The sequence below is a fragment of the Medicago sativa genome, chromosome 7, assembly GCF_051527215.1.
Source record: "Medicago sativa cultivar Bolivia chromosome 7, Bolivia_mono, whole genome shotgun sequence".
NCBI classification, from domain to species: Eukaryota; Viridiplantae; Streptophyta; class Magnoliopsida; order Fabales; family Fabaceae; genus Medicago; species Medicago sativa.
In genome coordinates this window covers 98,564,360-98,585,856 of record NC_140755.1, presented here as the reverse complement: position 1 = coordinate 98,585,856, position 21,497 = coordinate 98,564,360, and the positions used below count along the sequence as shown (strand labels likewise).

Here is a 21,497-nt window from a genome sequence, read left to right as displayed (position 1 = left end):
AATCTTAAGTATAGTCTGAAAATTGTTTTAAATGATAGCTTCTCTATAAAATCAATTTTTGATAGTAAAAGGTGGTTTTTATTCTGATCAACAAGCAGCAGATAACTTCTGGTTTTTTAAAATCTCTAAAAATTGGTATTTAAATTATTAAATATCAAAATAATCATTATTTATTATTTATAATTTATAATCCATAACAAAGGAGTTAAAAATGTCGGTGTTTTTTTTTTTCCTTTAAATCTCTAAAAAGGATCTCTAATGTGTTTGGATGAGGTAATTTGAAAATTTTAAAGAATTTAAAATTCTAGGCAATTTACCTCAAAGTATTTGAATTTCCTCATAATATTACATTGTCTCAACATTACATTACATTCCCCCATCCAAACAATGGAATTTACCTCAAAGTATTTGAATTCCCTCGTAACATTACATTCCCTCAAAACATTCCCCCGTCCAAACACACTTTTATTAGCTGGCTAAGTTGGGCACGGAATGAAGTGTTTTTAACTAGAAAATTAATGTTATATATGCATTAGATTTGGAGAAGAGATTGAGAAAAGTGACATCATATATACAATGTACGCTTTTCTATAACTTTATTTACGAGAACAAACTTAAAGGGGTACAATATAAAGCGATGTATGCAGCCACACAGAGCTGGGATTGATAACAGAAAGCATTTCTAAGTTATGAGCTAACGCATTCCTTATTGTGTTCACAAAATTAAAGTGAAATCTAGTATCAATGTTCGCTCATTCTTGCATTTATAAGCAATTCGAGCACAATAGGTTATGATTTTGATGGCCATGGACAATGCTCCCTAAGTCGGAATTGGCAGCTGTATGGCTGAAGATGAGCGATTTCGCAAATCTCATGGCTTTCGCATTAGAATCTATCTGTATGTTATAGAGTTTGACAGTTCAGTTGTGTCTGTGTTAGCGATTGTGAGAATGTTATGTAACCAATTTATGAAGGAAATGTTATAGCTACTGTCAAAGTTAATATTAAAAGGGAACCAAAACAAATTTAATTTAATTTGCCCAAATAAATTCTATAAACGCATTATCTCGAGTTTTTATGTGCTTGTTACACCTATGACACGACAGAGGGCAATTGATCCCTCTTTTGCTAAGATGTCTAACATACATGTCATTGTTTAGGATTCTACGGAAAAAGAAAAAGAAAAAAAAATATGGAGGAGGGGGTGTGGGTGGCTTAAAACTCCGTAAAAAAATTCAAGCTGGAATATTGTTTGAGTTGCTCTAAGGGGAGTCAAGATTCTCTCCATTTATTTCCCTCTTCATTTCATCCATTTAGAGAGATAAAAACACATAAAAAGTAAAAAATAATTAATGATGGTGGAACTCACTTAATGATAGGACCCACCATCTATTTTTTTATGTCTATCTCTCTCCTAATTGCATCTTCCATTTATTATAATAAATGGAGAGACTTCCATTTATTTTAATAAATGGAGAGGATCTTAACCCCTCTAAGGGTATGTTTGGTTAAGAAGAGAAGTTGTGAAGAAAAAAATAGGTAAGAGAGAGTATGTGAAAGAGCGAAATAGATGAGAAATAGAGTATATTTTTTTTTTTTTTTTGAAGGAAGAAATATAGTAGATTTAATAGGTTGTTTGTTGCAGGAGAGAAAGGAGATAAATAGAGAAGAGAGAAGTGCGTTTAATTTTTGAAAAGGCCAAAATATCCTTATACTAAGAAAGTTAATATACAATTTTATTTTTTTGACAAAATATACAATTTTATTATAATTGAGTTTAATTTTGTAATGAAGTTAATGTAGTTTAATTTTAATTTTAATTTTAATTTTACTTCATTAAGAAATTAAAATACGTTTTTCAAACACAATTAAATATCATATTTACTTGCTTGATTAAATATTTAATATATTTTAATTTAGTCGTTAAAATAACTCATTAAATTTACAATAATTTGATTTTATCATATATAAATATAAATGGGATCAAAAAGAGAGAGGCAATGACGTCAAAATAAAAATAAGAGGGAGAGGCAACGAGTTTACCTTTTTATGAGATTTCTTATTTTTTTTACAATCTTTGATAAAACTGAGACTATTGTATATTTATTCATCACAATTAGCATTTTACAGCATATGCAAGAAAATCTATTCGCCTTTATCCAGCACCACCGCTAGGTGTTATCCTTCTTTAATCTTTAGCATCTTAATTAATCAAAAAATATTGAACAAAGACACATCGCAAGTCTTCCAAATCTGTTGTAATGAGTTCACCCACCACTCTCAACATATTTATTTTCAAGGTGTGATGCAAGTCCACCTGATCTAGTGTGATGACTGCGGCGGTGGTTGATTGTTATGAATTGTTATGAAAGCCTGGCTGTGCTCTCTGGTAAACAGATCAATTTTCGTTTTTGTTGACAAGGGTAAAAGTGGAAAACCTCATCTCTCTACTAATTTCTTGAAAATGTGTGGGGGCCACACATTTTTATTCTCTCTGCACAATTTCTCTGCTGTTCCAAACTGAAGAAATGCCTCATCTCTCTTCTATTTCTCTCTCAGATGTTTCTCTCGCACCAACTTCTCTTGTTCCAAACAGACTGTAAGGGTTGCTTGATTCCATAATTTATCACCGCTTTATAACATATACATAATCAATGTCATTCATGTAACATCTTCACTTGAGGGTATCTTGTTGGCAATTTGATGTATGATTTAGAATAGGAAAAAAAATATAGAAATAAAAGATAAAGAACGTGTGCATCTCTCTACTTTGGTTACATAGGAAATACAAATGCAATTTTTTTAAACTAGATCTCGGATTTGGTTACCAAGAATATTGGTAGTGGTTTGTTTGCCTTTTTTCTTTGTAGATATTTGGATAGGCATTATGCATTATGTGCTCGGCTCTCTCAGTTGTTTTTTATCTAGGAATAAGATGAATGTGAGGTGGGAGAAGTTGGTAGGGGGAGATGGTAGTTAATGGAGGTTAGAGTTGACAATGAACCGAACCAACTCGAAAATAGTTTGAGACTCGATTCGACAATTGAATCATTGAACTTGGTTCATGGACCAAACAAGTCGAACTTGAGTTGAAAATTAAGCTCGTTAAATAAACGAGTTGAACTTGAGTTAAGCATGTTCCGACTCGTTTGGTTCATGAACCAACTCGATATATATATATATATATATATATATATATATATATATAATTATTACAAGCTTATTCTAATATTTATGTACTATTTTCTATATAAATTATTACTAATATTATTAACAGTTAACGGGAATTACTCTATAATAAAAGAGAGAGGGGAAGAGCCTCATCAGAGAATTTATATAATAAAAGCTCGATATAATAAAAACTAATAATTTTGCAGGCTTTCAAACCAATATGTGCACTAAATAAGTCCCACATCGGAAAGTTTTGAAAAAATTAGAGACGAAGAGCCTATATAAAGAGAAGCGCATCCGCAAGTAAAACATGCATTGGTAGCATATGGGTATACGGAGTGTGCTACCGTGGTTAATGTAAAGTGCCTATAGTAGTTGATATGCTCCATAGTTTTATTATAATAATATCTTTGCTTTTTAAAAAAATAAAATAAACTTTTAAAATATGTGATTCGAACAAATGAGTCGAACCTAATGAGCCGAACTGAGTTGCTCGTGAAATATGTGATTCGAACAAATGAGTCGAACCTAACAAGCCGAACTGAGTTGTTCGTGAACTTTAAACGAGTCAAACTCAAGTTAAAGAATAGGTTCGTATGGAACTCGAGTCGAGTTTCGAGCCGAACCAATTTTTATCGAGTCGAGTTGAGCTCAAACAAGTTCGACTCGACTCATTTCCAACCCTAATAGAGGTGGACGTCATTGTGGCTTAAGAATATTTTTTATTTTATTAGAACGAACAATTGAACGAAACTTGTTTGACATGTAATCTTGTGGTTGACATCGAAGGCAAAGAATGATTGATTGTTCAACAATACAACTAAGCCTGCTAGAGAAGTCGTAGATAAAATTAAGGTGTTGTTGCGGTGATGGTTCTTAGGAAGATTGGTTGGTATTATGTGTGTATTTAATAAGTGGTCATGAGGTCTAATACAATGTTTGGATAGTTAATGGTTTTTTTTGAAGAATTTCATAGGTGGATCCAGCAAACTTACCACGCTAAGGGCCTAAATAGTAAATTAAATATTAATGATTTATCTGCACATGATATTGTTGCATGTCAGTCTTAAAAAAGGTATATTCCATGCAAATACGTAGTTGTGCGAGTTGATACAATTGATACAATGTTTTATGATACATGTATTTGTTGCAAGGTTGCTATGTTGTTTATGGTTTTTTTTCCCGTACAATAGTGTTTGAGAACACGAAAACTAATATGATTCAACTTAATAAATGCATTTATTCCTCGCTGATTTATCATTCATGCCCTGCGCATAAATTAGGTGAGGTCGTCTTCTCAACGCCTTTGTTTTCTGCATAAAGGTGTTAAGACAGGAGTATCTGTCTTTGGTGCTTTGTTTGTAGCCTTGCAAAAGAAATACAATAAAAATATACTATTTATTTTTTGCTTGACATGATATTCAAACAAGGGGTTAACCCAAACTTGATTTATTCAACGACCTTATAAAAGTCTTTTATCTAAATAAGCAAACCAATAAGTTACTAGTCCTTTTTTATCTTTTGACCAAATTGGGCCTCGCTTTAGAATTGAGAAGATATGTGACCGTCATTGTCGACTTGTGCATGGTATGGAGAATTGATAAAGCATTTGGCATTTCCACACAAATATTTTACAGTGACATCACACCAGGTTGTGTTTGCATGTAAGTGTTATGAATCCTTGTTAGACTAAATTTAATTTGATTAAATGTTTGCATGTCTATGTTTTAGTTTTTGCACTCTAAATGTTTGATGTAATGTTTGAATGAGTTTTTCATTAACTGTTTTTTATTTTTTACGGTGTAAATCTAAATCAATGGACATTTATCTAGTAGATTTGTTCAGGGTTCGGGTCAATGTCACGTTAGTAGATTTGAATGATCAATTGAATCAAATCAACTGACGACTCGACCATAGAGACACAGGGAGGGTGGACAACGTTGGGTATCGACGTCCATCAATCGACTAAACTAGGAGATTGCAGTTCAACCAGATTATGCTCACGAACGACGACGACGTGAGGAGCATGTTCTCGATATCTGGTAAGCACGATATGTTCTTGATGATCAAGTTGGATGTTTCGTTGCTATGATCTTCTGAAAATACTCTCAAGAGTTTGATTCAGCCAGATGAAAATGTTTAGGTTGTATTATTATGTTGTCATTGTTTTGTTGGAGTTTAGCTTAATTATTGTTAGTTTGCTGAAGATGTTTGCGTTAAAGTGTCTTGCACTTAGTGTAAAGGTTTGCAAGTATCTCTGATAACTCAAGAATGTAGAGAACGCATTATGTATTATACCAACTCAACTATAAATGCTCTCACATCGAATTCCCTCGCATAAGAATAGTGAGACGTAAGGGAATGTACTTCTAAGATGTTGTTTTGAGCTTGATTATACTCCTCTATCAATTGAAACTTGTCAGTTGACAAGGCAGTGAGACTGAGTTCAAAAAAGTGTATTGGAATGCATTCATTTATGTCTCTGCCCGTCTTAGGTGACGGAATTCGATGTGAGAACATGTATAGTTTATTTAGCAAAATGCAGAATGTGTTCTCTTCATTCTTTTGAGTTTTCAAAGAGACTTACAAATTTTTACAGTATAGTTGATATGGTAAAATACAAAACGTGTTCTCTTCATTCTTTTGAGTTTTCAAAGAGACTTGCAAATTTTTACACTTGGTATAAAACACTTTAATGCCAACATTTTCGGCAAAGATTCATAAATTTAATTTAAATCCAACATCATGATGATATCGCATCCTTAGGAAGCATGTAATGTACCGCAACGCTTCGTTTATTGCCCTGTTTGAATGAAGATGAAATTAAAACTAAATAAATTTGTCGTAGTCTATTATTTTGTAATCAATTTTGCGCACTTGTGTATTTTTAGTTATGATTTATTTTGTAAACGAATGAATTGATCTTTCTAAGACATGCTTACCATCGAGCAAATAAATGTTTTTAAAAAATGTAGTGAATGATTAGGAATTAAAAGAATGAACATAAGGTATTGTGAATGAACGAATGTGGTAAATGAATATAGTCACAGACTGACAGTCGATGGTGGATGTTGTGAAAAATGCACGCTTAGGGGTTTAAAAAGACAACATCTCTGTTAAGAAATATTGTCATGTTATCTTGCCTAAAATCGACGCATGTTAACTCACGTTGAAACCAACGCATGTTAACTCACGCTGGTACCATCGTAGATTAACTCACACTGGGTACCGAACGTGAGTTAGCTCACGTTGGAGTTATTTAGGGAAAATCGGGGTGGGGATAAGCAAAAATCGAAGGGAGAAAGGAAATTTTCGGACAGCATATAAGGAGGCACTGACACTCAAAGGAAAGGATCTTTTGATCACGGTTTTGGAGGGAAAGAGACGCGCACAATAACGGAAGGAGTGAAGCACGTGGAAACTTAACAACGACGATTAGAGAGAAACTGATGAGCTACGTCGGCAACGACAAAACTATATCGGTTTAATTTCTTTACTACTCTATTATACTTTTTATTCCTTTGATCATGTCTAGATAATTTTCTTTGATTGAGTATTTTATGTGAATTTATTTTGAGCTATTTGAACCATGTGATTGTTAAGTACTTTTTTTATACAATTGCAGTCTAATACTGTTCAGCTATGTTTGTGCTCAATATCTTTTGTATATTGACAAATGTATGATCTGATCCCAAATATCAACTGATCACTGACCTTACCGTTGAATTTGACCTAATATAATTGTTCAACCTAACAAATCATTTTAGGGATATTGTTAGTGTATATTGACGAATGTATGAACCAATCCTAAGTACCAGCTGATTACTGGCCCTAACCCTTAAATTTGACCTAATGTAATTGTTCAACCTAACAAACCATTTTAAGGATATTGAATTGTTAGGCTATGAATTTAGAAATTAACGGTTATAAAATCTTCAATGACCACAAATCCACCTAAGAGATTAGGAAGTTGTAATTAGAGAAGAGGGTTATGAGTCGATAGATTGGCGTTGACCCTTCAATTTCTATAAAAAAAGGCCATAATAACAAGAGGTTAATGAGAGAAAATTAAAGTACGGCTATGGGTGGAAATGGGCTAGGCCGGGCCGGACTTTGTAAGGCCAAAGCCCAACCTACTTAAAAATTTATAGGTATGAGCCCGACCTATTATCTGTCACAGGCTCATTTTCAAGACCCGACATGACCTTTTAAAGGCTTGATGGAGCGTGAAAGCATATTTAAAAGCTTATTTTACACTAAGGTCTAGCAACACCTATAAACCTACTGCTGAATAAGTAAAGGCCTAAAGCACACGAATAGATATAATACTGAATAACAAAATCTTACGAAAGTATAATCACACCAACATACCTGCTACTAAATAACCAAATCATATGAAGACTTGAGTTTATGAAAAAAAAACTTCAACAATATCAATAATGGAAGAGTTTATTATATATAAAAAGCTTAATGGGCCTTTTTGTAAGCCTTGACTTGAACTATTTACGTAAAAGGTCTAGCTAACAAGTGCTCTAAGGAAACTTGTTAGGGATTCTAAAATAGAAATAATTGGAAAGTTTTATGTAGAAAAAATTACTTTTTCAAGTTTCAATGTGTTTAATGCATAAATCCTAAGACAAACATTCTATTTTAAGATTCTTAACAAACGCCCTAAGGGAATAAGCTTAAGTAAAGGGAATAAGCTTTTTAAAAAGCTTGAGCCTTACCTTTTTATTAAACGAGTTGGGCGAGTTAGGCTTTAAATAGCCTAGGCCGTAGGCCCCTGTCGAGCGGCCTGACCTGTTCCCACCCCTAAGTACGACCAAGATTTTTTTTTTATCCAACAACTCACTTCACTTCCTTTTAATAACACGACGATGACATGGAAGACCAAATGATTCTTATTGAAAATTAATTTACAGTCTTTTTTTTGTGGTGACCGGAGTTTGAACCCCGAACTTTGCATATATTATACATTGTCTCTACCAACTGAGTTAAGCTCGCGAGGACTAATTCACGGTCTTTGTGTACTCAATCGTTTCACTATTATAAATGAATATTCCTTTTTTTAGATTTATTGAATGATTGATGTATTTAGTTTATATTTACTGAATGATTGATGTATTTAGTTTATAACATAGTACAAATAAATCAGTTATTTGATGAATCTGAAAATAAATATTTGTTTATTAGATATTCTTTTTCCTGACCACTATTATAAATGAATACTTATATGCATTGGATGATTGATATATCAAGTTTACAATATAGTACAAATAAATCAGTTATTTGATGGATCTGAAAATGAAATATTTTTTTCTCTTATTCATTGAATATTTGTTTTTTTTTTTTGTGGTGATTGAATATTTGTTTGTTCATTGGATTTTTTTTTCTGATTATTATCATAAGCGAATACTTAGATTCATTGAATGATTGATATATTAAGTTTATAATATAGTTTGTCAATTTTTTTTATAATAAATTAGTTGTTTGATGATTTTTTTTTGGTGATATTTTGTTGTTTGATCTAAACATGAAATATTTGTTCATTGAATATTTTTTAACATGGAATATTTGTTCATTGATTTTTTTCTTTCTTTTCTATTGTTCATTGAATATTTGTTTATAGTCGAAATAAAGCCCAACTTATATATAAAAAAATAAATTGAATATTTGTTTATAGTCGAACTAAAGCCCAACTTCTATATAAAAAAATAGAGATTTACTTTTCCCACCATGTTGCCTTCTTGCGCGCCCTGTGATTTTGACCAAAATACCCTTTGTCCGGATTATATAATCCGGACACAATTCAGATCATGCAATCTGAAATGATTAGCAAATCACCCTGCTTCATGTGACTTGTGAAACTTGGGGTTGGTAAAGGTTAAATACAATCCGAAAAACTACGTCCGGACGCAGTAGTTACCTTCCGGACTACAAACTCCGCACACCCTGTATTTAAAATGAGCAGGAAAAATAGACGTTTTTTTTCTTTCGAAAAATGTAATCCGGACAGCTAGGTTATATATAGTTCTCCAGAACCTAGTTGAAGCAGACCACCTTCTATCACAAACACTCCCCACGCCTCCAAAAAAACACTCCATTTAGGGCGAAAATATGGTTTGGAGCAGCAATCTGGCTATCAAGGGGGGTTAACACCATCATTTTCGTCTGAATGCAAAGGTAATGTTTATATAAACCTTCATATGGGGAATACTGCAACAAACAGAGCTGAATTTGCACACGCTCAGTTGAAAAACTATCTGAGTAGTAGTATGAGTGATTTGAGTACAAACTAAAAATCTGTTCATGACATGCTAGAGTTGCAACATACCGCAATACATGCTTCGTTTCAGAAGAGCATTATCATGCTTGAACATGTGTTCAAAGACAAGGTGTTGTGGTCTAGGTTGATCCGGAACATTTCAAGGGAAACTTTGCATCATCTCGTAGTGGAGTATAATAAAGCACTTGAAATTGGCACGGATAAATCAAGATGTGGTTGTTTGAGTTTGATCACTTATGAATTACCGTGTGCGTGTATGATAGCTTTGAAGATCAAGAACGGCACCGCCCTCCGTTTGGAAGAAATTCACGCCCGCTAGAAGAGGTTGAGGTTCGAGTACGTTGTAGATCTGAAGCTTCAAAAAGCAGACATCTCTCTATTGCCAGAATGGGATATTCTCCAGGTATTTTTTTCAAAACTGTGTCAGTTTATTTTCTGCCCAGGATTTTTGTTTCTGTATTCTGTACTGGTGCAATCCGGATTATATAATCCGAACATAATTGATGGGTTCCGGATTATATAATCCGGAGAGGTAGCATTTACGCCCTATGCAAGTGCATTTAAGGTTCATGCAAAGGGTGTATCGGGAAGTTCCGGATTTTATAATCCGGATTAAATTTCGGAATATTAAATCCGGACGGTATCAGTAGTGGTAACAGAATGCATGTTTCTGACTGTTTTCCATCAACAACCAAAATGACAGTTTTTTACACATTGTAGGCCTGGTTCAAGGACGCCGATTACAACATGAAGGTGCATTTGAAAGAACAATTTCGACAATTTGTTTTACCGGAAACCACCTTTATGCGTCCACCGCCAAATAAAGTCACCACCAAAGGAGTTCTAAAGAAAGATAAGCAAAGCATTCGATCGACAAGGCGGTCCCCTTCCCTATGGGAGATTGTTGACTCCCAGGAGCAAGAAACACAGGGTTCACAGACACGGTGAACAGGGACGAGTAGAAAAAGTGCACAGAAAAGCAACATGTCTCTTACTCCTCCTAAGTCAATTCCAAAAAATCCGAAGAAGCCAACACCCGTTGAAGTCCACATACCACACAAAGACCAAATCCCAATTTGGATGCATGGCTTTATTGAAAATGTTATGGATGTACCCAGTGATGGCCATTGTGGGTTCCGAGCAGTTGCGGTCATACGTAATTTGACTGTTGATGATCACACATTAGTTCGGTACAACCTTTACAAAGAGCTTATCGGTGTAGAAAATGCCCGCTATCGGAGGATGATTAATGATGATAGGCGGTATAAAGAGGTCTTAGACGCTATATTCTACGCCAGTACTGACAATGCACCACGGGATAAATGGATGACAATGCCGGATATGAGTTTCCTCATCGCACAGAAATTCAACCAAGCGGTTGTTGTGTTGTCCATTGGGTTAGGGCGCTCGACAACTTGTTTTCCTCTATGTGGTCCACCGTCGCCGCCAAGTATCTCTTCATTGATCTGTCTAGCATATGTGAATGACAACCATTTTATGGCATTGAAATTGAAGGATGATTGTCCGATTCCTCCCACTTGCAACCTATGGAGACAACACCATCGAGAGGATGCAGACAGCTGGCCTGATAGATATGCCAGCAGGATGGTATATTGTAATGAGTTAAGTCGGGCGGCGGGTCAAGCGGTGGTAGAAGATGATGAAGAATTGTACATTATTGAAAATCTTGATCCCGATGAGAGGGTTGGTCCTGGTCATAGTGTGAAGGCTGAAAATGATGATACCTCCATTGATCTTTCGGCGCCATAGATTAGATATATATCATTAGTTTAGTTGAAATGTATATCATTAAGTGAAATGTGCAATGATATAAATTCAACTCTTTTTTGGTATAATGATATATATATATATATATATATATATACATATACATATAATCATTTTTTGATATAATATTTAAGTTAATTGCCTTTTATACATACATATATAATGATTTATTGAAAACCAATGATAAAAACCACATTGAAATGCAAATATGTTTTAGTTTTGTGTACTGTGAACTCCGGATTATAAAATCCGAAATGCTCCGAGGGTAATTTTGAAAAAAAATAGGGCGTGCGGGGAAGGGCATAAGGTGAGAAAAGTAAATCTTAAAAAAATAAATAATAAAAACCCAACAAAATAATCGTAAATCATGCGTAAACAAGTCCTGTTGAACTCGTCGAGTCCACTATATATATCTGACTAACCCAACCAAAACGAGCCACGAGTAGAAAATAGAGAGAAAGAACCAAACGAACTTTCACCGCCATTCTTCAAAACCCTTTCGCTTTCGAGACCATATCTTCATCGATCGTCTCTTTCTTCATCGCTCTGCCAGGGTTTGTATTCCCCTTTCTCATCTAACCTTTCATTCTCGATCATTTCTTTATCGTTGTTATTATCTCTCCTGTCGTCAATCTTTTTAGGGTTTAGGGTTTATTAATCGCTGTTTTCGTATCATTATCATTGTTTGATATAATCGTAACGAGCATTGTTCGGAATCGTACCGATTATTTTTGTGATGTTAGGGTTTAATATTTGGTTTAGGGTTTAGGTATTGAAATTCCTTAGGTATTCGCTGTTTACTTGTTTTCTTTCGTTCTTTCAGTGTTATTCGTTCAACCTACGTTCATATGTATGTAATCGACAAAACCTAATGTTTCTTGATATTGATTCTGATAATATTTTTTATTCTTAATGTTGCATTTGTATTTAATAGACAAAACCTAATGTTTTTGATATTGATGCAGCAACAATGGACCGGAAAGTCATTGATTTTGATCAAGGTTGGGCCTATATGGAGAATGGGATTAAGAAATTGAAGAGAATTCTCGAAGGATTACCAGAAACTCAGTTCACTTCTGAGGAATATATGATGCTGTACACGTATCCTTTTATCATTGAATTTCAGTCACTGTTTTTACTCTCTTGTATTAATGATTAGTTTTGGATTTTGTTGATTAGCTTTTGATTTGTTGATTGTTTTGGATTTGTTGATTAGCTTTGGATTATGTTTGATTGCTTTGGATTAATGATTACTTTTGGATTTTGTTTATTAGCTTTGGATTTTGTTGGTTGTTTTGGACTAATGATTAGTTTTGCATTTTGTTGATTAGCTCTGGGTTATGTTGATTGTTTTGGATTATTGATTAGGTTTTTTGCATTTTGTTGATTAGCTTTGGATTATGCTGATTGTTCTGGATAATTGATTAGTTTTGTATTTTGTTGTTGGTTTATCCTTAAGTCAACCATCACAGAACCATCTATAATATGTGTACTCAGAAGCCACCACTTGATTATTCGCAACAGCTTTATGACAAGTACAAGGAGGTTTTTGATGAATACATTAGATCTACGGTAGGGAAACCTCCACTGTTTATGTTTTTCTTGCTTCATTTATAACATTTGTCTGGATTCCTTTTGTTATATGTGACTTACTGTGCTTTTTACTGTGTTTTTTTCTAACTTATTTTGTTTTTAGGTTTTGTCTGCTGTAAGAGATAAGCATGACGAGTTCATGCTGAGGGAGCTTGTTCAGAGATGGTTAAACCACAAGGTCTTGGTTAGGTGGCTTTCACGCTTCTTCCATTATCTCGATCGCTACTTCGTTGCTCGACGTTCCCTGCCCCCTCTCAATGCAGTTGGGCTTTCTGCCTTCCGCGATTTGGTTAGTTATGGATCTCTTACCAATATTCTATACTGAGTATAATCTTATTAATGTCTATGTGCAATACTTTTGTCTGCCTCAATCAATACTCAATGCACTGTTAATTTAAGTTGAAAGCACCCAATTTCATTAAATGCAGGTTTACATGGAGGTACGAGGCAATGCTATGAAGGCTGTGATTGTTCTTGTAAGTCCATGGCTCTACACTGTGATGATACACCGTATTTTGATGATCTCTATGAAATAACGCTGATTCATGTTACAGATTGACAAAGAACGCGAGGGCGAGCAGATTGATAGATCATTGTTGAAAAATGTTCTGGACATATTTGTTGAGATTGGTATGGGTGAAATGGTGCTTTATGAAACAGATTTCGAGGCACACATGCTTGAAGATACTGCAGATTACTACAAAAGCAAGGCTACAATCTGGATCGAGTCTGACTCATGCCCAGATTACATGCTTAAGGTGATGTATTTGGATGGATACCAACCTATATATATATATATATATATATATATATATATATATATATATAATTTTATCCTCACTTTGACTTCTAATCTACTATTTTGATGCGTCACATGACTCTCATTTTATTATTTTTTGTTAAATATTCTTTAAATTTAGTGAATAGTAACATTGATTTCAAAGAGGTTTCACCACATCTTAATTTCAAACAAATGATTTTGAAAAATAACTTAATGATATGGCCAAACGCCAAAATTTGATTTGATATAAATGTAAAAGTGGTATACATTGTGGGTGTGTATCCATCCATGATTCACAGAAATGGACATTGTGCACGGCACTTCCGCATAGACAAATAATATTCTTTGAGAATATGTGGACATAATATTTTTGGAAAATGGTAGTGATTGAATGAAACCACATGTTTCACTGTCTGGCACCGACACCAGCACATGTCGAAACACCAAACATGCTTTCAATTTGAAGTGTTGGTACACTAGATATCCTTTGAACTCAATTTCAAAGGCACACACACACATATATATATAATTTTATTTTAATTTTAATTCTTACATATCACTTTCATAATTTAAAATAATCTTTCTCTTATTTTTTGATTTATATGGTTAAATATAAAAAATATGAATATTGTGTAAAGCAAGGGGTACAGTTGCCAGTGTGTTAACAATTTTTATCCATGTAATTGCACAGGCTGAGGATTGCTTGAGACGAGAGAGAGATAGAGTGTCTCACTACCTGCACTCTACCACTGAGCAGAAACTGGTTGAGGTAAATGTAACTCTTATATTTTTGTCTTGTTTTCATTTACGAATTTTATTGGATGAAGGATGATAAGTTCTCAACTTCCCTTCCTTTAGTAATGTTAAAAAACTTCTATAAGGTTTTAAATATCTGAATAGTGTTCCCAAGAATACCATTCTTGGAAATATGGTTCTATACTTTGAAACAGACTCCCCTTTGTTTTTTTTTTTTTTTTTTTGGTGGACAAACTCTGTATAAAACACAATTCTTATTATTTTTTCTTCTTATTATTTTTTCTTTTCATTTTAATAGAAAGTGCAACATGAGTTGCTGGTAAACCGTGCAAATCAGCTACTTGAGAAGGAGCACTCAGGCTGCCGTGCCTTGCTTAGAGATGATAAGGTATTTGACTCATTTGACTTTTCTGTTTGACGGTCTTCACTCAGTTTAAGCTAAGTTTTTCCATTCCATGAAAGTAAAAAAATGCCTTTGTTTTTGTCATCTTGCCTTAAATACAATGCCATAATGTTTTGAGTTCCAAAGCAAACATTGGATGGTGAGCTATTGTAAATTTTTAATCTTATCCCTAAAATGAACCTACAAAATATAGAGTTAACACGTGGAACTTTGTAGATTTTTTAAAATATCCCTGGTTTGAAATGCCATTCTACATTTTGATTCCCACACAAAATCAAAATTGTTAAAACAATTATTTGGCATTCCTACCCAAATGGCACTTAATCATTTTATCTATGCATATTTGGTTCACTATCTCGAATTGCTTTGTCTTAGGTGGATGATCTGTCTAGGATGTATAGACTGTACCATAAAATACCCAAAGGACTGGATCCGGTTGCCAATGTATTCAAGCAGGTATGTCATTGCCCAATGCTATTTGTTTAGATTTAGCCTTTGTTTTTTTGTCTTCTTGAAATGATGTATCATGATGATTGTCTGATTGCAGCATATTACGGACGAGGGTACAGCTTTGGTTCAACTGGCGGAAGAAAGTGCTAGCAATCAGGTTTAATACATCCCTGAATATTCTCACTGTTTTAGTATTGTATCCTCTGTTTCACAGTACCTTCAACTCGGTGTTTAGTGGACTGATTACCATGGTGTTATCTGATAGATCATTGGTTATGTATTACGTTAAAACATCCATGCCATAAGTCTGCGCTCTCAGTTTTTTGTGATTCTGATCAAGTGTTGTCAAATGGCGGAGCTGTGGCAGATTTTTTTAATTGCCACATAATGTTTGCCATGCCATCTGCCAAATGCGCTTCAGTTTAGTTATATGTTTTGCCTTCATTGATGCTAGGAAGTACAAATATGAGTTTGCCATGGATATTATATGCCAGCGAAATAGGGATACCACAAATTTTAATGATTGTAGGACACAACGTGCTATAATATGCATGACATAACATACAATAGTACAAAAGTTCATATATATATATACACAATTCTTAAATCAAGATAGAAATCTGTATCTTAAAAGTTGGCATGATTCATTTCACTGTTGATATATCAAAATGTTATTATCTAATTTTTGTGGTTTTGCCTTCTACCGACACTGGTGCATTTAAATTTGCTTCACTTTGTTGATAGTTTCTAATTGCTGATGGCTGACAAGTTTTATTTTTTATTCTTTGCAGAAAACTACAAGCGGTTCTGGCTTTCAGGATCAAGAAAGTCCCTGCACCTGATTTTATTTTTTTATTTTGTTATTTATTACAATAGCTAGAAAAGGTCTGAAGGTTAATCATGTGAAATTGCAGGTCCTTATCAGAAAATTCATTGAGCTTCACGACAAGTATATGGCATATGTCAATAATTGTTTTATGAATCACACCCTTTTCCACAAGGTATGTTGAGGCAATGAACACGTTATTGAGCTATTCCCGTTGGACAACATACTAAATAATAGAACGGTTTGTAGTATATATTTTTTTGGCCCCTCACTCACTATGGTCCAATTGGTAACCCAAATATAATAGAACGGTTTGCAGTATATATATTTTTGGCCCCTCACTCACTATGGTCCAATTGGTAACCCAAATTAATGTGCCTCAAATTGATGGGTAGATGGTTGGAGGAAGAATAGGGTACCTAGGGAAGAATGTGGAAGGGCGAAAAGTTGGCTACAAAAACTGTAAAAAGGAATCATTTACTGAGGGATGGCCTGGGAAAGAAGGGGCAGGAACATAACTAGGTTTTGATTTGGCCACATTGATTGTTTTCAGTAAATCATGTCTTTTGTCTGAATCTATCAATTTTTTCCAGGCATTAAAGGAAGCGTTTGAGGTATTTTGCAATAAAACTGTTGCTGGTAGTTCCAGTGCAGAACTATTATCTTCATTCTGTGATAATATCCTTAAAAAGGGTGGAAGTGAGAAGATGAGCGATGAAGCCATTGAAGAAACACTTGAGAAGGTAACTTTTGACCGTTTAGGTTTCCTTCGTCACATTTTGCATTAGCATGCTTTTGTTGCCTAAGTTGTTCAAATTCGACAGGTAGTGAAGCTGCTTGCATATATCAGTGACAAGGATCTCTTTGCAGAATTTTACAGGTCAGATTTTCAAACTCTTCTTGCATGGTTTGGGTTTCATATTATTCTGTGAACTTCTTCTGATGAATTTTATATCTACAGGAAGAAGCTTGCCCGAAGATTACTTTTCGACAGGAGTGCTAATGATGAACATGAGAAGTGTATTTTGACAAAGTTAAAGCAGCAATGTGGTGGCCAGTTCACATCAAAGATGGAGGGAATGGTAAGTTGACTTTGTTTCCAGGCTAACTAACTAACTAACTCTTGGACATACATTTTATTTTTTCAATTATAGAATTTGTTGATATACTTTAAATATGCAATTTCAGGTGGTTGACTTGACATTGGCTAGGGACAATCAGCTGAAGTTTCAGGAATATCTTAGTGAAAACTCAGATGTACATCCAGGAATTGACCTGACAGTTACTGTTCTTACCACTGGGTTTTGGCCTAGCTACAAGTCTTTTGATCTTAACCTCCCTTCGGAGATGGTAGGAGCATATTTCCGATTGTAGTTATTTAAATTTCTACTAGTGTTCTCTGTTGAAGAAAAATCTTATTTAACACATTAATTGTTTCAGGTCAAGTGTGTGGAAGTTTTTAAGGGCTTTTATGAAACAAAGACAAAACATAGAAAACTTACCTGGATTTACTCACTGGGAACTTGCAACATCATTGGCAAGTTTGAGCCAAAAACCATCGAGTTAATTGTCTCAACCTATCAGGTAATTCCCTTCCTTGAGACTTATCCTCTTCTGTTATGCTGACTATTGTGACACTGAAATAATTGTAAATTTTCTTCTACAGGCTGCTGCCCTGCTACTATTCAACACTGCGGATAAGCTGAGTTATTCAGAGATTATGACTCAGCTGAATTTGACTAATGAAGACCTAGTTAGATTGCTTCATTCTCTATCTTGTGCAAAGTATAAGATACTTGCTAAGGAGCCTAATACTAGAACAATATCCCCAAATGACAGCTTTGAGTTCAATTCCAAATTTACTGATAAAATGAGAAGGATAAAGGTTTGTATTTACTTTCAACCCTCATAAGATTTAGAACTTAGCTAGCCAGGTTCTCAATTCTTTTTCCCTGTTAATAAAAATCTGAATCTTTGTTGACCATAGATCCCTCTACCGCCTGTTGATGAAAGGAAGAAGGTTATTGAAGACGTTGACAAAGATAGGCGATATGCTATTGATGCAGCAATTGTGCGCATCATGAAGAGTAGGAAAGTTTTGGGCCATCAACAATTGGTTTTGGAGTGTGTTGAGCAGTTGGGGCGCATGTTCAAGGTAAAAACTTGGCTGAGTTAATTTATTGTTAATGTAAATGAGTTTTGGTGTGGAAAGTACCTTAATTGCTGTATAAATTTTGGTTTAGCTAAGTGATTTTATTCACATTTTAATTTTTAATTATCTGTATTGGATTCATAGCCTGACATCAAAGCAATAAAGAAGCGGATTGAAGATCTCATCACTAGGGACTACCTGGAGAGGGACAAAGAAAATCCAAACACCTTCAGGTATCTGGCATAGGTAAAGGTACTATTGTACAGTGTGGTAAGAGTTGAGGAAGTACATTTGATTCTTATGGAAGTACATTTGAGAATTCCCTGGTTACATAATGCTGTAAATGACTAGTCAGATACTTTCTTAGTACTAGTAGAAAATTGTTTTGCATACATGAGGAGTTTTTTTTGGATGAAGCAGACATGAGGAGATACAAGTTATTACAATTTTATTTGTGTCCATACAATCAAATCGGTATCGTTATCTAGTTTTTATGTGTCCATAATGGAAGATTAAACAAGTGTCAATATAGATTGATACACCAGTTGTAAACCTAATGATTTTCACCAAATCTCACCCGTTAACCGTTAATTTAAGTTAATCCAATGACAACCATATGTCAAAACTAAAAACCAAAGTGTGACACATGCAATTTCTTTCCCGCACTCCTCATAAGGCTGATTGAACTTTTACACAACGCTTCTCAGAATTGTTATAGACTTTGTTTGGTGATCTCTCCTTTCTCCTCTCCCCCCTCTCACTCATATATATATATTTTAGTTGAGGTTTTAATTTTTTGACAATTTTAATACAATTTTTTTTAAAAAAAGATTAAAAAAAAAGGTTTTATTTTTTGGGTAATAAATTTTTTTAGAATGAATTGTTTTGGTGATTTTAGTCTGATTGATAATTGTCGACTAGTTAAAAAATGGGATAAGATTTTTAAAAGTTTTTAAACTGCCAAAATTGTAAACAAAATCTAGTTTTTTACTAAAATAAAATTTCACTGGTTTGATTTTCATGGCATCAAATAAATTGTTTTTATGCCTTTTCGATAGCATATTTTCAGATTAGTAAAAACAAGATTTTGTCCTGACCAAAAAAAAAAAAAAACAAGATTTTGTTTTGTCAATAAGTTGCTTGTTTAATTAACAGTGTTATGGTCATGTTGAAAATAATTTATTTCTCGGAAACGTTTACACTTTGTTTTATTATACTACCTCCGTACCTTATTTTACAAGACCCTTTTAGAAAACGGGTTTTAAGATTATTGTGTTAAATTTGTTGACAATTTTTTACAAGACCCTTTTAGAAAACGGGTTTTAAGATTATTGTGTTAAATTTGTTGACAATTTTATGTTTGTCCATCTAATAATTGAAATCACAATTCATTATTTTTCCTATATTAATTACCCACTATTACTGAATAATGCACCAAATTAATTTATCATCGTACCCATAACAAAAAAGGAACGTAAATGAATCTCTTGGATTGAATGTAGACTTGTTGGAAAAGCCATGGCACAAAAAAATTGGAACATGAACATTCACCTTTTTTTTTTATCAAAGGAAACTTATTGATGTTCTTTTATCAAAGGAAAAAGAATTTATTGCTTTTCAAAAAAATATGCAGAGTCTTATAAAAAGGGTCTTAAAATAGGGGTAATTTTGTAAAGAAATAATTAATGTACTTGAAAATATCAAAAGGTCTTATAAAAAGGGACAATTTTTTTTGAAAGGGTCATATAATAAAGGACGGAGGTAGTAGTTGTCGTCTTGAGGGGTTAGCAACACCTTTTTTTTTTAAAAAAAAAGAAGAAAAAAGAAAGACCATCAAACTTCTCATTGAAGATTACAAAAGTTGTTTACTATCGGTCGTGGAATTTTAGACTAAATTCAAATGGCAAAGGCGTGAATGGCAAGGTTTAACCATTTTTAACTGACAATTGTAATTGGTTTTTTTTTTTTTTGGACGGGGTTCGAACCCCAGACCTTGCATATTTTATGCATTGTCCATACTCACAAAGACCATTTGTAATTGGTTTAATAACACACTTCGATACACTTTAATATGCTTTTGCTTTTCTAGTTGAAATTTGATCATATTAAATCATGCAAGACTTGTATTAAATATTAATTTAGAATGATTATATAAATTCTAAATGAAATTTAAATCATATTAAATCATGCAAGACTTGTATTAAATATTAATTTAGAATGATTATATAAATTCTAAATGATAGAGGATTATTGCGTCAAAAAGAAAAAGTGATAGAGGATTAGTATATGTTAGAAAGTGTGTATTGTTAGCACAGTTTTTTAATTTCTTTTCGAAGTTCTTTGAAATTAATTTGTTTAAACTTTTATTTAATTCCAGAGTTTGAATACGCCGTAATTTTTTTTTTTTTGACAATATATGGCGTAAATTTTTTAGAAACGACTCTATTTTGTGAGAAAGAGACTTTTTAAAGTGTTTTTATATAAACTGAAAAAGTATAATTGCTTTGACAAATTGCCAATAAATATTGAGAAATTATATTTGTACAACCATTTTCTAACAATTTTTTGACAACTTTCTCTCTCATACTCACATTATTTTCTTATTCTTCCTCTTTCTTTCTCTCTCTCTATTATTCTTGACCAATCAAAGGAGATAAAACTTCTCATACTCACATTATTTTCTTATTCTTTCTCTTTATTTTTCTCTCTCTATTATTATTGACCAATCAAATGATAGAAAACCAAAGTTGTCATTAAACTTGTACCAAAGAATTGTACAAATATCACTCCTTTAAATGAAGCTGTTAGTTGAAAACAAGGGGTCAAATTACATATGTTGTAACTTCTTAAAAGCACTTTGACAAAGAACCTGTTTGTCACGGACTATAAAAGAAATGATTTAATATTCAATAATTTAGAGATTAATTTTTTGAGATTTTGGGTACGTTTGTTTTAGCTTTAAAAAAAGTAGATTTTGTATTAAAGAATCTAGAGATTAATTTTTAGAGATTTAAAAAAAAAAAATCAGAAGTTATATTTGTTTGCCTACTACCCATAAAAATCTATTTTCTTAAAAAAAAGAGTTTTAACATGTACATGTGTTACCTCCTTGTTTTTGAAAAAAATAGATTTTGGGAAAATCCAATCATAATAGTTTTTCATTTCAGGATCAAAATAGATTTTTTTGATAAAATAATTTTTTTAAAAAATCCTAAACAAACACTTAAAAATAAAAAAAAGTGATTTTTTTTAAGAAAAATAATAATTTTTTTTTAAAAAAATCTAAAACAA

General features: G+C 33.2%; 1 protein-coding gene across 1 annotated transcript; it reads left to right on the top strand.

The window, feature by feature from the left end:
• Nucleotides 1-11,683: 11,683 nt before the first annotated feature.
• Nucleotides 11,684-18,677, top strand: LOC146910998 (cullin-1-like). Its single transcript, XM_085723683.1, has 20 exons — nt 11,684-11,799; nt 12,211-12,346; nt 12,718-12,817; nt 12,942-13,127; nt 13,267-13,314; nt 13,393-13,596; nt 14,311-14,388; nt 14,674-14,763; nt 15,154-15,234; nt 15,326-15,385; nt 16,020-16,053; nt 16,144-16,229; nt 16,648-16,797; nt 16,879-16,934; nt 17,016-17,136; nt 17,243-17,404; nt 17,495-17,638; nt 17,721-17,939; nt 18,042-18,209; nt 18,351-18,677. The coding sequence occupies exons 2-20, from the start codon at nt 12,216-12,218 to the stop codon at nt 18,450-18,452; spliced, it is 2,220 nt and encodes a 739-aa protein (XP_085579809.1). The 5' UTR covers nt 11,684-11,799; nt 12,211-12,215; the 3' UTR covers nt 18,453-18,677.
• Nucleotides 18,678-21,497: the final 2,820 nt, after the last annotated feature.

Coding starts and splice junctions, on each gene's coding strand:
- LOC146910998 (XM_085723683.1), top strand. CDS start 12,216: ATGGACCGGAAAGTCATTGATTTTGATCAAGGTTGGGCCTATATGGAG. Junction 14,389..14,673: donor CTGAGCAGAAACTGGTTGAG/GTAAATGTAACT, acceptor TCATTTTAATAG/AAAGTGCAACATGAGTTGCT. Junction 18,210..18,350: donor AGTTGGGGCGCATGTTCAAG/GTAAAAACTTGG, acceptor TTGGATTCATAG/CCTGACATCAAAGCAATAAA.